General features: G+C 37.8%; 1 protein-coding gene across 2 annotated transcripts in view; it reads right to left on the reverse strand.

The window, feature by feature from the left end:
- Positions 1-533: 533 nt before the first annotated feature.
- The window catches only part of PIG-A (phosphatidylinositol glycan anchor biosynthesis class A), an 87,615-nt gene continuing 74,078 nt past the window's right edge, over positions 534-14,070 (reverse strand). For both annotated transcript variants that reach the window (XM_071660786.1, XM_071660785.1), the window contains exons 8-12: positions 13,208-13,293; positions 9,439-9,625; positions 8,551-8,650; positions 6,369-6,529; positions 534-4,212 (exon numbers count right to left, since the gene is read on the reverse strand). In XM_071660786.1, the coding sequence (XP_071516887.1) occupies positions 6,371-6,529; positions 8,551-8,650; positions 9,439-9,625; positions 13,208-13,293 (532 nt within the window). In that variant the 3' untranslated portion in view covers positions 534-4,212; positions 6,369-6,370. The remainder of the gene's footprint in view (positions 4,213-6,368; positions 6,530-8,550; positions 8,651-9,438; positions 9,626-13,207; positions 13,294-14,070) is intronic.

Raw genomic sequence — 14,070 nt, forward strand, 5'->3', positions numbered from 1 at the left:
GGCCTCATCTGTGTTTGTATACTTGCAGTGATGGTGACTAGATATGAGGTTTGATAGCATGACACAGGTTTCTGGGTGCAATTTAGATCCAAAGGGGTTTATCTTGGGAGTGGGAACAATGAAAAGGGTATTAGGAGGGAAAAAGCCTACCATTTTGGTGGGTGACGTATTTGTTACAGTACTGAAAGGTGGAATGAGGATTTGGTTGTATATGTGACTGCAATGTAAGGCTGGAGTACGTTTCTTATTTCTGAGTCAAGTGGTTTATGAAAGGTGTGTGATAAAAACACTGTCAATGTGAGTGATAATCCTTGTCTAGTGTGTGGTAGTCACAATTAATAATCATTGTATGGTAATCAGAGTGAGTGGTCAGAAGGTGCTTAGTAGTCAAAGATTGTGGTAAACTGCTTTTCTGTGAACCAAAGTGGCTGCTTTCTTCATATCAACACTACTAACTCTCTAAGGCAAAGAAAATGCAAGAATGCTGCTCTCTAATGTCTATAATTAACATCGATTAAATCAAACTACTGCAATTTCATTAAAATCTTTTAATTCAGAGTTTTTTATCACATATCTTTGGAAAATTGAGATCAAGAAAAATTTTATGATAATCTTCATTTGTACCAACACATCAAGACCAATGAAACAGAAAGCAGTATGTTAAAATATTAATACTATCATTTCACTATTCTTAATTCTCTCTTTGACAACCAGCATGACACAGACCAAATTTATACAGTATACCCTAATTGTGATCATCTTGGATGAATGGAATAACAAAGCATGAGAAAAAGAATGAAGAGATTAATTAGAGCCTTAGGTATTTGTAGATGTAAATCACAGAGGTGGAGAGGTTACAAGAACAAGGAAAGATGAAGACTGAAGGAAACTCCATAGCTTTGATGTTTTTAGAAAAAGGCTCATGAGGCTGGTCTCCACAAAGAAAGAATGGAGAGTAGCAGTCACTCATGTACCATGCATCCAAGCTTTTGAGGCTGGGACAACGCTGGCAAAAAAAAAGGGGGGGAGGGGGAGTATCGAAGGAGAACAGAAACATGGTGGACAGAAAAGGACAGTTGAAGAAAGGTGATAACTGAAGAGTAAATGAGGTGTAAGGTAAAGTATTCAATTTGAGGCAGAGGTGAAAAATCTGAGCAAGGATTGGAGCTAGGTCAGAGGAATATTTTCTTAGGTCATGTGGAGGTATGCTATCCAAGTATATGTCTCACCAACTTATACTCAGAAAGATTTCACATGAAGAAAACATAGGAGACAATCAAATTCAGTGGGAGAGGGTAAGCGAAGAGGACCAAATGTGGAATCACCCAACGTAAGGTAGAGGGAAAAAAAATGTACCTAGAAAAGTGTTTTATGAGAATGAGCATTAGTTACAGACCGAGCATGCTGAAAAAAGGGAGAAAAGGCTGAATCATAACATAAAATTACATTACATTAAAAAATAACATAGACATTTCTGAGTTTATATTTCCTCTTACAATCTTTCATACAGACTTCCCAATATTTGCTTACTCTTTCAATAATTCACTGTCACATTCTGTATTTACAGTGTGTGCAGAATAATTCTATACAATTACAACTACTTGGCACTCGTATTTGACATTACACGAGCCAACAATCTTTCTGCCTATATTAATGGAAACTTTTCTGTTCAACCAAAGCAACTCAACAAACAAAAATTTCAAAATACTTATTGAAAGAAAATAGGAAAAGACTAGGTTCACCTACTTCTGTTAAATATCTTACTGTATACAGTATTACATGAGATGACAATATGAATGATTTAGTGTAGAATACATTAAATCATGTTGGCACATAATAAAAGTAGATTTTCTGATTGTATATGTGTCAGAGGTGGAGGGAACGAGAAGTGGGAGACCAAATTGGAGGTGGAAAGATGGAGTGAAAAAGATTTTGAGTGATCGGGGCCTGAACATGCAAGAGGGTGAAAGGCGTGCAAGGAATAGAGTGAATTGGAACAATGTGGTATACCGGGGTTGATGTGCTGTCAATGGATTGAACCAGGGCATGTGAAGCATCTGGGGCAAACCATGGAAAGCTTAGTGGGGCCTGGATGTGGAAAGGGAGATGTGGTTTCAGTGCATCATACATGACAGCTAGAGACTGAGTGTGAATGAATGTGATCTTTGTTGTCTTTTCCTAGCAATAGCTTGCGCACATGCGGGGGGAGGGGGTTTTCATTTCATGTGTGGCGGGGTGGCGATGGGAATGAATAAGGGCAGACAGTATGAATTATATACATGTGTATATATGTATATGTCTGTGTGTGTATATATATGTATATGTTGAGATGCATAGGTATGTATATGTGCTGTGTGTGGATGTGTATGTATATACATGTGTATGTGGGTGGGTTGGGCCATTCTTTCGTCTGTTTCCTTGCGCTACCTTGCTAACGCAGGAGACAGCGACAAAGTATAATAAAGAATAAAAATGAAATAATGAAGATGCTGTTTTATTAGTAGAATCAGATTATGATTACATGATGTGGTAAAACATTCTGGTAATGTGTTCAAAAGGAGGATATGAGGACTAAATTTGAGCAAAATAAAGATGCTTGTATGTGAAGTTGGTCAATGACAGTGTATCTATTCAATATCATTATCATACATCCCCAAGCTCCTTTCACTAGCCTTCTGCAGCTTTGATGCTGCACCTCAAACAGGAGTGAGAAAATGAAGTACTCTTTTGGAGTGAAACAGTCCTTCACGAGACATTACTCCTGTCCACTAACAATGATACAGCCTTGCTGAAGGCAACTTCCCACTAGCAGTACATCCACTTGCAGGTGGAGTCTTGTAACACTCAAAACCTGAATATAAAGCTAGACTTAAGAAAATGATCTAAAAAATAATGGCAGAGAGTACTGAGCTTTTCAGTACAGTACAGCAAGGAAGAAGGTTTGGCAGTGCTTTTAGAGCTATTGTGAATGAAAGGAAGGTTATGCACAGAATGTGAAAGAAATAAGCCTGAGGACTACTTCTTCCAAATCTTTTGTATGTATAAAAATAAAAAGTTTCCTATGAAATGAAAAATAAAAAAAATGAACAGCAGGAATGAACAGGGTGGAATTAAAAGAACACATAAGGTACAGAATTAATGTTATCAAGAAGTACAGTTTGAGACTTACAAAAGATTATGAAAGTTAAAGGTAAGAGAGTAAGGTACACCCCACAAGAGGTGAAATGATTTAGGGAATGAGTTGCTGTATCTGACAATTTGATGAATGAATTGCTGTATCTGACAGTGTCAAGACATCATACAAAGTAAAAGTCTTACTGATGAATCATCAGAGTACAGTCAATACAGATTAAGTAAATATGAATTAGAGTGTAATTTTTACACAATGTAAAAATCCTGATTCACTCTTCTACAATCTGTAAAATATGAATACATACATAACATTGATTTTCACATATTTTAAGTCTATCTGGCTAATTTACAGATTTAACTGCCTGTTTATTGAATACAATCACACTCTATCATAGTTACTTATAGATTCCTACTGCATTCAGTCACAGGGACATCTCATTTAAACATCTTTTCCTGCTCATCTACCCCCAACCAATCCACCAGAATCATACCTAAAAAGATTCTCAATGCATCACACAACAAATTTGAATATGGAATTTCCGATGTTGTCTGATGATGCTTAAACAATATAAAGTATCAAAATGGCCAGCCTTAATGAAACGGTCACCAACAAACACAAAATGAAAAACAATAATACGCACATTCATATGTCTATATAAATTGTGGAGATATCCTGTAGAATATGCTACATCTTTTGGACAGAAAAACATCCTACATTTCAAGTACAACAGCTCAAGAGAATAACTACCTTTCTATCCTTTCTTTTAGCAAATGGTCTTTCCTTAAGCAATCCAGCATCAGAGATAACTCAAAGACTCCTTTAGTTCACAACTGCACTACTAAATATCAAACAGTACTGAAAAACATTTTGTTTTAGCTGAAAAAATACATGAGAGTCTTAGCTGAATACCTCAAATGCCTTCATCTGTTCTTTGATAATACCTGTTAGTGGTAGGGTCCTAAAGGGATTTCTACATGTTATAACCTGTTTAAGTAAAACCAATAGTCTATTAAGTAAAGAGGCTTCTGACAACATAAGTATCGTAAATAGATGACTTTCTGCTCTGGAAAATGGCAAACCTGAAGAAAAAAGAAATGAATATCACAATCATGTATACTGTATCCATGTCTATCCATTTGTCTGCATTGAGGGAACAAAAAGAAAATATTGCATAATGTATCCAAAGTTTTTCTTTACTACTGCCTATCCAGTTTAACTTGCTACACACGCCTTCAATTCATTAACCCCCAAGAATAGCCATTGTGGACCCCTGGTTGAGAACCACTGCTCTAAAACATCAGTATACCAGGTACAGAAGCAGAGCCAAGACTAACAAAAATGAGACTGTGTATAAAGAGATGAAAGAAAATCATAAATGCATTACTTTCAAGGGTATTCATAAAAGGAGCTGATATTTGTAGGGCTATCATTTCCACCATCTGAGGAAGGTTTTCTTTATTCCATCCTTATATAAGGTGAAAAAAGTTAAAAACAGAAAGTTAAACATATTTGTATACAAAACATACCACAAAAGTTGCCACCATGATATATATATATATATATATATATATATATATATATATATATATATATATATATATATATATATATTTCTTTTAAACTATTCGCCATTTCCCGCATTAGCGAGTTAGCATTAAGAACAGAGGACTGGACCTTTTTTGGAATATCCTCACCTGGCCCCACTCTGTTCCTTCTTTTGGAAAATTAAAAAAAAAACGAGAGGGGAGGATTTCCAGCCCCCCGCTCCCTCCCCATTTAGTCGCCTTCTACGACACGAAGGGAATACGTGGGAAGTATTCTTAATCCCCTATCCCCAGGGATAATATATATATATATATATATATATATATATATATATATATATATATATATATATATTATATACATTATCCCTGGGGATAGGGGAGAAAGAATACTTCCCACGTATTCCCTGCGTGTCGTAGAAGGCGACTAAAAGGGGAGGGAGCGGGGGGCTGAAAATCCTCCCTCTTGTTTTTCTTTTAATTTTCCAAAAAAAGGAACAGAGAAAGGGGCCAGGTGAGGATGTTCCCTCAGAGGCCCAGTCCTCTGTTCTTAACGCTACCTCGCTGATGCGGGAAATGGCGAATAGTTTAAAAGAAAAGACGAAAGATATATATCATCCCTGGGTGGGGGAGGGGGCGAAAATTCTGGGAGCCTTGAAGAATGTGTGGAAGTCGAGAACATTATCTCGGAAAGCAAAAATGGGTATGTTTGAAGGAATAGTGGTTCCAACAATGTTGTATGGTTGCGAGGTGTGGGCTATGGATAGAGTTGTGCGCAGGAGGATGGATGTGCTGGAAATGAGATGTTTGAGGACAATGTGTGGTGTGAGGTGGTTTGATCGAGTAAGTAACGTAAGGGTAAGAGAGATGTGTGGAAATAAAAAGAGCGTGGTTGAGAGAGCAGAAGAGGGTGTTTTGAAATGGTTTGGGCACATGGAGAGAATGAGTGAGGAAAGATTGACCAAGAGGATATATGTGTCGGAGGTGGAGGGAACGAGGAGAAGTGGGAGACCAAATTGGAGGTGGAAAGATGGAGTGAAAAAGATTTTGTGTGATCAGGGCCTGAACATGCAGGAGGGTGAAAGGAGGGCAAGGAATAGAGTAAATTGGATCGATGTGGTATACCGGGATTGACGTGCTGTCAGTGGATTGAATCAGGGCATGTGAAGCGTCTGGGGTAAACCATGGAAAGTTGTGTGGGGCCTGGATGTGGAAAGGGAGCTGTGGTTTCGGGCATTATTGCGTGACAGCTGGAGACTGAGTGTCAACAAATGGGGCCTTTGTTGTCTTTTCCTAGTGCTACCTCGCACACATGAGGGGGGAGGGGGATGGTATTCCATGTGTGGCGAGGTGGCGATGGGAATGAATAGGGGCAGGCAGTGTGAATTTTGTGCATGGGTATATATGTATGTGTCTGTGTATGTATATATATGTGTACAATGAGATGTATAGGTATGTATATTTGCGTGTGTGGGCGTGTGTGTGTGTACATTGTGTATGGGGGTGGGTTGTGCCATTTCTTTCGTCTGTTTCCTTGCGCTACCTCGCAAACGCGGGAGACAGCGACAAGACAAAATAAATAAAAGTAAATGTATATATTCTAAATTCCTTTCCTCCAAAAAGGTGAAAAATTTCATGAACACTAATCACTGACTTTGATAACTGATTACAGTGTGTACAAACATATATACCTTTAATTTCTGCTCAAGTGAAATCTTCTAGAAACTGCTGAAATGGGTTGTGATCCAGAGGCTGATCCATTTCCAACAATTCCATTGTTGTTCTCTATCCTTTCTTCTTCAAAAGACCACCTTGCTGCATCCAAAGGATAATCAGGTGCAATGTCTATATCCTGTGAAGTTATAAACAGAACATACAATTTTTCATTACAACAATTCAAAAGGACCTATGAATCTGGGTAAATATTCTGTACAGAGGTGTTGCTGGACTTCAGCAAGGATGTATAATCATCAATGGATGTAAAGGAGTATAGTATTGTCAAGGACCTTCTAACTCCAAAGAAATCCATTTCCCTCCTTTTAAGGAGAATGCAGCTCTAAAGCTGAAGAGAGATATGTGTATGAAATAAAAATTTGGGTGTGTGCTGAGAGCTCTAGTGGAAGAAAGAAATCTTTCATAAAGGTGCAGAAGCTTATATGAATCAAAACACAAATAGATGACTTCCTTCAGAGGATGAAATACCTAAGTAACAGTCCACAAAGTCTTAGGAGAAGGAAATCATGTGCAACAAACCTCTCAGACTTTTACAGGAAAGTGAGCCCTGTCACAGATTAAAAAGAAGGCTGGGCAGACCATCTGCCAGAAGGCATCTGACATGTTCACTGCATAAAAGACTTGTAAACAAGCTGGATTATATGGTGGGTATATGGTGGAGACTACCCTGATGGACAGAAAATTATCAAAGTAAAAGGGAATGAATGATACATGGGTTAAGGTCACCATTGCCATGCTACTAAGTTCTGTTCTGGATGTGAGTTACAGGGAATGGCCATGGGTCTTAAATTTGCCCACCATAGAGGAGAGAAGAGTGATGGGTATACTTAAAATTTACAGCGTTTTCTCCTATCTATGCATACTGGATATTTACTTTCCACATTGACATTAACCATGTCTAAATTTTACCATAACAAATAAGAGTTTGTGAATTCCATACGAAATGATGAAATCAACATTCAAAGAAATAGTCATAAATTCTGCACATATTTCACTAGTTTGAATTATGCAATCAATAGATTTTTTCTTTTTGTAATATGCCTTTGCCATTATATTAATCATTTCCTCGATCATGATCATCTTACTTAGAGAAAAATAAATCATGCCATCAGGCTTTTTGATCAAAGCACATTGTTGTCAGCCTCAGTAGCATACGAGCTATTCAATAAATTTCAGACAAATCAAAGTGAAAACAAGACAACTAAAAAATATTTGGATAGGAAGAAAATACTGGTTACTGAAGAGGAGAGGGGTATGACTGAGTGAAGGGAATTATTATAGGGCTTGGAATCAGAAGTGCCTTTCCTTAGCTCTGTTTGTGGGTCAGACTTGGGCAACATGCAAGAATGAAACTCTACCTGCAATCTCTGAAACAGGTGTAAAAATGTAAAATATTCATGAGTGAAACCATGCCTACCGGTCTGATGCATGGCAGAGGCATGGCATATTAGACAAATCCTTTCTGTATTGTTGAACTGATAGTATCTTTATAAACAAAACATCTTAAGCTGTAACTGTGATGAAGTCAGGGAAAAATATTTCCCCTGCATGTCATCACAACAACAGTAACGACATTAATTAAATTTGTTTATAATGACATCACTGTATTTATGAGAAAGGATTCTGTTCATTCTATATATAAAGTATCAATTAATACTATTCAGCATGTAGGCATTACACTGATTGTGTTTGACAATGAAGAGAAAGATTTAAGATAAATCTAAGTTGCTATATGCATCAGGAAGAAAGTGCTGTATTTGAGCAAACTTCAGTCTCATTAAAAGTTCTATTTAGATGTCTTTGATTCTGTTTATCAATGGATACTAAATTTTCTGTCACTGACAAAGTGGTTTTGTTCTTCTCATGTATGGGAAAAATTTACTGAACTAAAGCTCAGGCTTCCTCAGGAATCACATACACACTCTTCTCTCCCTCCCCAGTGGCACATCAAGATGCCCATTTGCTCAGCTTCTCTTTTGCCATTTCCATTACAAATCTGAGTTTCTAGTAATAATCTAAAGCATAATTATCAAGCTAATATAATGCTTTGGTAATATGATTGCATCACTCAAAAACAGTGCAGCAACAGCAAGAACAAAAATAAGACTTTGTAAACTACGTAGTGACAGCAACACTCACACTGGATGGCCAAAGTTTATCACAAATTTTGAGAAGAAGGAACTGCAGTGTAACAAGGAACATCATGAACCATCCTGCCACCAAACCACACTTCTTGTATCTGCAATTTGAAAACAAAGTGATATATTTCAACAGCTGAGTATGTACTGGAAAGAATGCTGATGCTAATGACAAAGGACATATGTAATATGAAAACAAAGTCATTGATTGTAACAGTTGGGTATGTACTGTGGAGAATGCTGATGCTACTGACACATGACACATGTAGGGTGAGTGGGGAAAATTTCAATGTAAGGGGAAACTGAGGGAAGGAGAAACCATGGGGATTGCATTGCTTTCAAGCTATAACGGAAATGGTATAATAATGTATATGCATGCGGTTTACAAAAGAACTTCAAATGATAGAATCTGATCAATAATCATATACATATGTCAGATACAGGGAAATACCATATCATAAATGGGGCACACACCATTCATGTTTCAGAGGGATATGAACCAGAATTTACTCGCCGAGTTCTTTTCTCAACGTAGATTTTATATGGTTACACTGGTATATGGTATATAGTCCAAGAAAGTTCATACCTGCACAAATATAACGTAAACTTGCAACCAGTGAAATGCTATCTCAACAGCAGTCATATGCCTTTCCATACTTACCAGAATTTAACTATCAATGCCTTCTGACTCTCAGTTTCTACCCATTAATGCACAAAGTTAGGGCAACTTCCAGCTTGTTTATGGATGCTTAGCTCACTTTGGAACACTGCTACACAAAGGGAAATGGTTGCTCCTCCTAACTCTTCATATAGGAATGACCTAAGATATGATCACATTCGAAACATATACATGGAGTGAGCACTATACTTGGAAAGAATATAACTTTACCTTGGTAATCGCCTAACAAGTTCAGCACTAGACTGTTCCAGATGTACTTGGTCATATACAACTTCAGTCCTTTGTACCACATCTGACCACAAATATATATTTTTCATTTCTTCATGCATCTTCCATGGGTCTAGACGTTTTCCATTAAGTTCTCGCTGAATGGCCAATTCAAGTTTTTCTGTCAAACCTGAAATAAATGAATTCTGAATTGAAAATCTCCTATAGAGCTACTTGAAAGTGAATAATCATAAAAAGTAGCTGTCAATGAAGAGTATGCATATAATACATAAATGAGTTTTGAATACAAAAAAATGCCATAATTTCCTAAAAAGGGGGCAAGTGAGCAAGAATAATATCAGGACAAATCTAAATTGTAACCTATGGGTAATCCCACCAACTGATGCTTGTCACCATTCACCTCTCGAGAAAGATTGCTTGCTCATGTCACAAATGTGGATCTAGCAAACACAAACCTTTCACTTAGAATAAAGCAAACTACAATTAATTACAAGTGAATTTAGACTGAAAAGAGGAGGAGGACGAAAAGAGATCAACTGGTGATCTCTAGAAGAAGAAATAGCTTTTCATGGGTTCAAACTGATTTCTTCCTAACAAGAGTCAACCAACAATCAAAGGGAATAAAACCACAGCTGAATGCAAGCCAATGGAATGCTTTCAAACTTACTGCACCTGAATCTCAAATATGCTCTGGTTATGGTTTTGGAAAAGTCTGTACCTTAGAAATGCATATCTAGAATCAGTTACAGCACGGGTCAATTGGAGATGAATAACAGCCCCTCTCATGACTAACCACTGTATAGTTCACTTAAAAAATATCTTCTTAATCATTTTTGATGTAACTGTGGCATTTTCCACTGAGCCAGTGACTAATGCAAATTAATATACATGAAAAAGTTAGGCAAATGCAGGGTTAGCTCACAAAAATACTGGAAATAACAACTTACACTAACTGACTGATCACCACCTTAGTGACTCCTGATAATGACAAACTTGTCTTATGAAATTTTGCACTTATTCCTCTTTGGCAAATCCACAGAAGATGAACTGGATGTGCACTTCGGTCTCGAGGTTAAAAATACTAGGGGAAGACCATATAAATGAGCACAACCAACCAATCAAAGATGACATGATAACTGATGCTGCCTAAAAGTTGCTCCAAGTTTCATGCAAATGGAAGTCTTTCAACAGAAAGAGTTTGATGCAAAACGAGCAATAAATCTCCTAATACAGTGAAGCACCCAAAACGACATTTACGATAAAGGCTGTCTGTCCAAATGATGCTTCTAACGACAAGAAACTGCGCCCGAACAGATCATCCACTCTCATACTGCAAACACTTAAAGATAATGGGGTGCATAAAGGAATTCATCTTTTGTGGGAAGTAGTTATGCAGGACTGTGGTACATATTCTAAGTAGCTGGTAAAGGACAAGAATATCTGTTACAGTGTGAATGATACAAAGGCAACAACAAAAGATGACAAAAGGATTACAAGCTCAAGGTAATATAATCATGAAGTGTGAAGACAGAAAATTAGACACAAGGTCATTATTTGAAAGACTAGAGTCAGAGAATAATATAAGGCTGAAATAATACATAAAAATGACTACATGAATAATACTCAGCCATACTTCTGGCAGAGTATAATGGACTGAAGATTTCAGTATCACAAGATGTCTAAAAGGCAAGTAGAATGATGAGGCTTAATCTTTTCAGTCCTAAGCTTGGTCAATTTTTGCATGTCCTTCAGCCAAAAGATTAGAAAAAAAAATATTTAAAGGACATAAGACTTAAGTTTTCGCGCGCCTGTCAATTAACACGTAATCCAATAATGCTCTCTGGCCATCTCTCCTACTTACATAAGTATACTTATGTATATCTCGCTTTTTAAACCAGGTATTCCCAATCATCAGTCCTTTTTCAGCACATAAATCTACAAGCTCTTCACCATTTCCATTTACAACACTGAACACCTCATGTATACCAATTATTCCCTCAACTGCCACATTACTTACCTTTGCATTCAAATCACCCATCACTATAACCCGGTCTCGTGCATCAAAACCACTAACACACTCATTCAGCTGCTCCCAAAACACTTGCCTCTCATGATCTTTCTTCTCATGCCCAGGTGCATTATCGAGGATGTAAGGCATGTGTACGTGTAGGAAGAGAGGAAAGTGATTGGTTCTCAGTGAATGTAGGTTTGCGGTAGGGGTGTGTGATGTCTCCATGGTTGTTTAATTTGTTTATGGATGGGGTTGTTAGGGAGGTAAATGAAAGAGTTTTGGAAAGAGGGGCAAGTATGAAATCTGTTGGGCATTAGAGAGCCTGGGAAGTGAGTCAGTTGTTGTTCGCTGATGATACAGCGCTGGTGGCTGATTCATGTGAGAAACTGCAGAAGCTGGTGACTGAGTTTGGTAAAGTGTGTGAAAGAAGAAAGTTAAGAGTAAATGTGAATAAGAGCAAGGTTATTAGGTACAGTAGGGTTGAGGGTCAAGTCAATTGGGAGGTAAGTTTGAATGGAGAAAAACTGGAGGAAGTAAAGTGTTTTAGATATCTGGGAGTGGATCTGGCAGCGGATGGAACCATGGAAGCAGAAGTGGATCATAGGGTGGGGGAGGGGGCGAAAATCCTGGGAGCCTTGAAGAATGTGTGGAAGTCGAGAACATTATCTCGGAAAGCAAAAATGGGTATGTTTGAAGGAATAGTGGTTCCAACAATGTTGTATGGTTGCAAGGCGTGGGCTATGGATAGAGTTGTGCGCAGGAGGATGGATGTGCTGGAAATGAGATGTTTGAGGACAATGTGTGGTGTGAGGTGGTTTGATCAAGTAAGTAACGTAAGGGTAAGAGAGATGTGTGGGAATAAAAAGAGCGTGGTTGAGAGAGCAGAAGAGGGTGTTTTGAAATGGTTTGGGCACATGGAGAGAATGAGTGAGGAAAGATTGACCAAGAGGATATATGTGTTGGAGGTGGAGGGAACGAGGAGAAGTGGGAGACCAAATTGGAGGTGGAAAGATGGAGTAAAAAAGATTTTGTGTGATCGGAGCCTGAACATGCAAGAGGGTGAAAGGAGGGCAAGCAATTGGATCGAAAAACACACTGACAAGAATCTTCCCACCATAGTGTTTGTAAGGTAACTGATATCTGTGAAATTTCTAAAGATGAATTATTACTGCTAGTGACATATGGTAGCTATTTACAGCTCATGGCTGCTCCATGATAGAAAACATCAGCATGTATCTCATACCTGTGTAGGACTTTGGTCTCAAGTGTACAATGTATATGTGTAGGACTGAAAGGGTCAAGAAGGGTAATAAACAAAAAAATGAGCATTCAGGTAAGGTAATATTTGAAAGAGGGTCTGTTTAACTCAAACTATCTTCAAAAGAGCTGTAGATCTAATAGAAAATCTAGTATAGCACATTGTTAGCAGTAAAGGATGAAGAATGGAGTAAAAAACAAAAGCACCTATGTAGCATGTAGCAAGTGAAAAAGGGGGGATTAATTAAATGAAGTCATAATGAGGATGACTTAGGACATCGAAAGACTGCAAAAAAATGGACGTGTTAGAGAAAGGCCTTGGTGAAGGAATCTTTCAAGATGTTAAGTAACTATTGTACAGATGAGATTCTGCACAATCCATATGATCATAAACTTCCAGAGGGTACATAAAAAGTAGAAGAAAAAAAACCTGAGACATAAAGTCTGTATGCCCCTGGAAATATAAAATGAAGTCAAACTTACTTTTTACAGTTGGATGAGCAAGAAGGATGAGGTGACATGGCAGGACTTCCGGAATACCACCAACATTTGTACTCACAACCTGCAGCCTGTGAAGTAAAAACAAGAACCTAAAGCTTTCATGTTGGAATTTGATGAGGCAGTCATAACATACTCAAGTTGAATGAGTTACAAAATACAAAAGTAAAATCAGCACCATTTTAGTTCATGACAACTGAGATTCCCATCAGTGCACTGCAATTTTGAAGGCATCTACAGAGATACTTTAGGTGAAGCTGCCTTATCTAACGCCATTTTGTTTTCAAGCCATCAAGTCGAAAAATTTTCTCTTATGAAAAGAAAAAAAAGGAAAATCAGTCAAGTGGTTCAAAACTCCCATGCAAAAACATGCAAATGCAACACACATAAGAGTCATGAGCCACCAGTTTTGAGCATTTCCTGACAGCCATGTTTATCATAGCAGGGTAGATTTATTTTTACTTCTGGTCTACTTTTATGTGTGCAACAGAGACCCACTGCATATGGAAACAGTGTTGGTAAGAAAAAGCAAAATTTGGATTTGAAAAAACAAGTCATAAGGCAAGATGAGCTTCCTCACATTTACGTTTACAGTATTGTGGTGGGTTTCTCTGTTGTATTTTTACCAAGTTGGGCATATGATTTTCACCCATGACTTCTAGAAAAAGGCCTGCAGGTGTTAGTGTTGGTGATGTGGTCAAGCACTTGGATGTGAAAATGAAGGTTATAGTATAATGGGTGATGTTTGTACTTCCAGCACCATGGTGGCATAATTGATCCATAATGTCTGAAAAAACCTGCATTTGTTGGTAATGAGGGCAAACATCCATGGAAAAGCATCAGTCTGG

This window comes from Panulirus ornatus, chromosome 72, assembly GCF_036320965.1.
Source record: "Panulirus ornatus isolate Po-2019 chromosome 72, ASM3632096v1, whole genome shotgun sequence".
Lineage (NCBI taxonomy): Eukaryota > Metazoa > Arthropoda > Malacostraca > Decapoda > Palinuridae > Panulirus > Panulirus ornatus.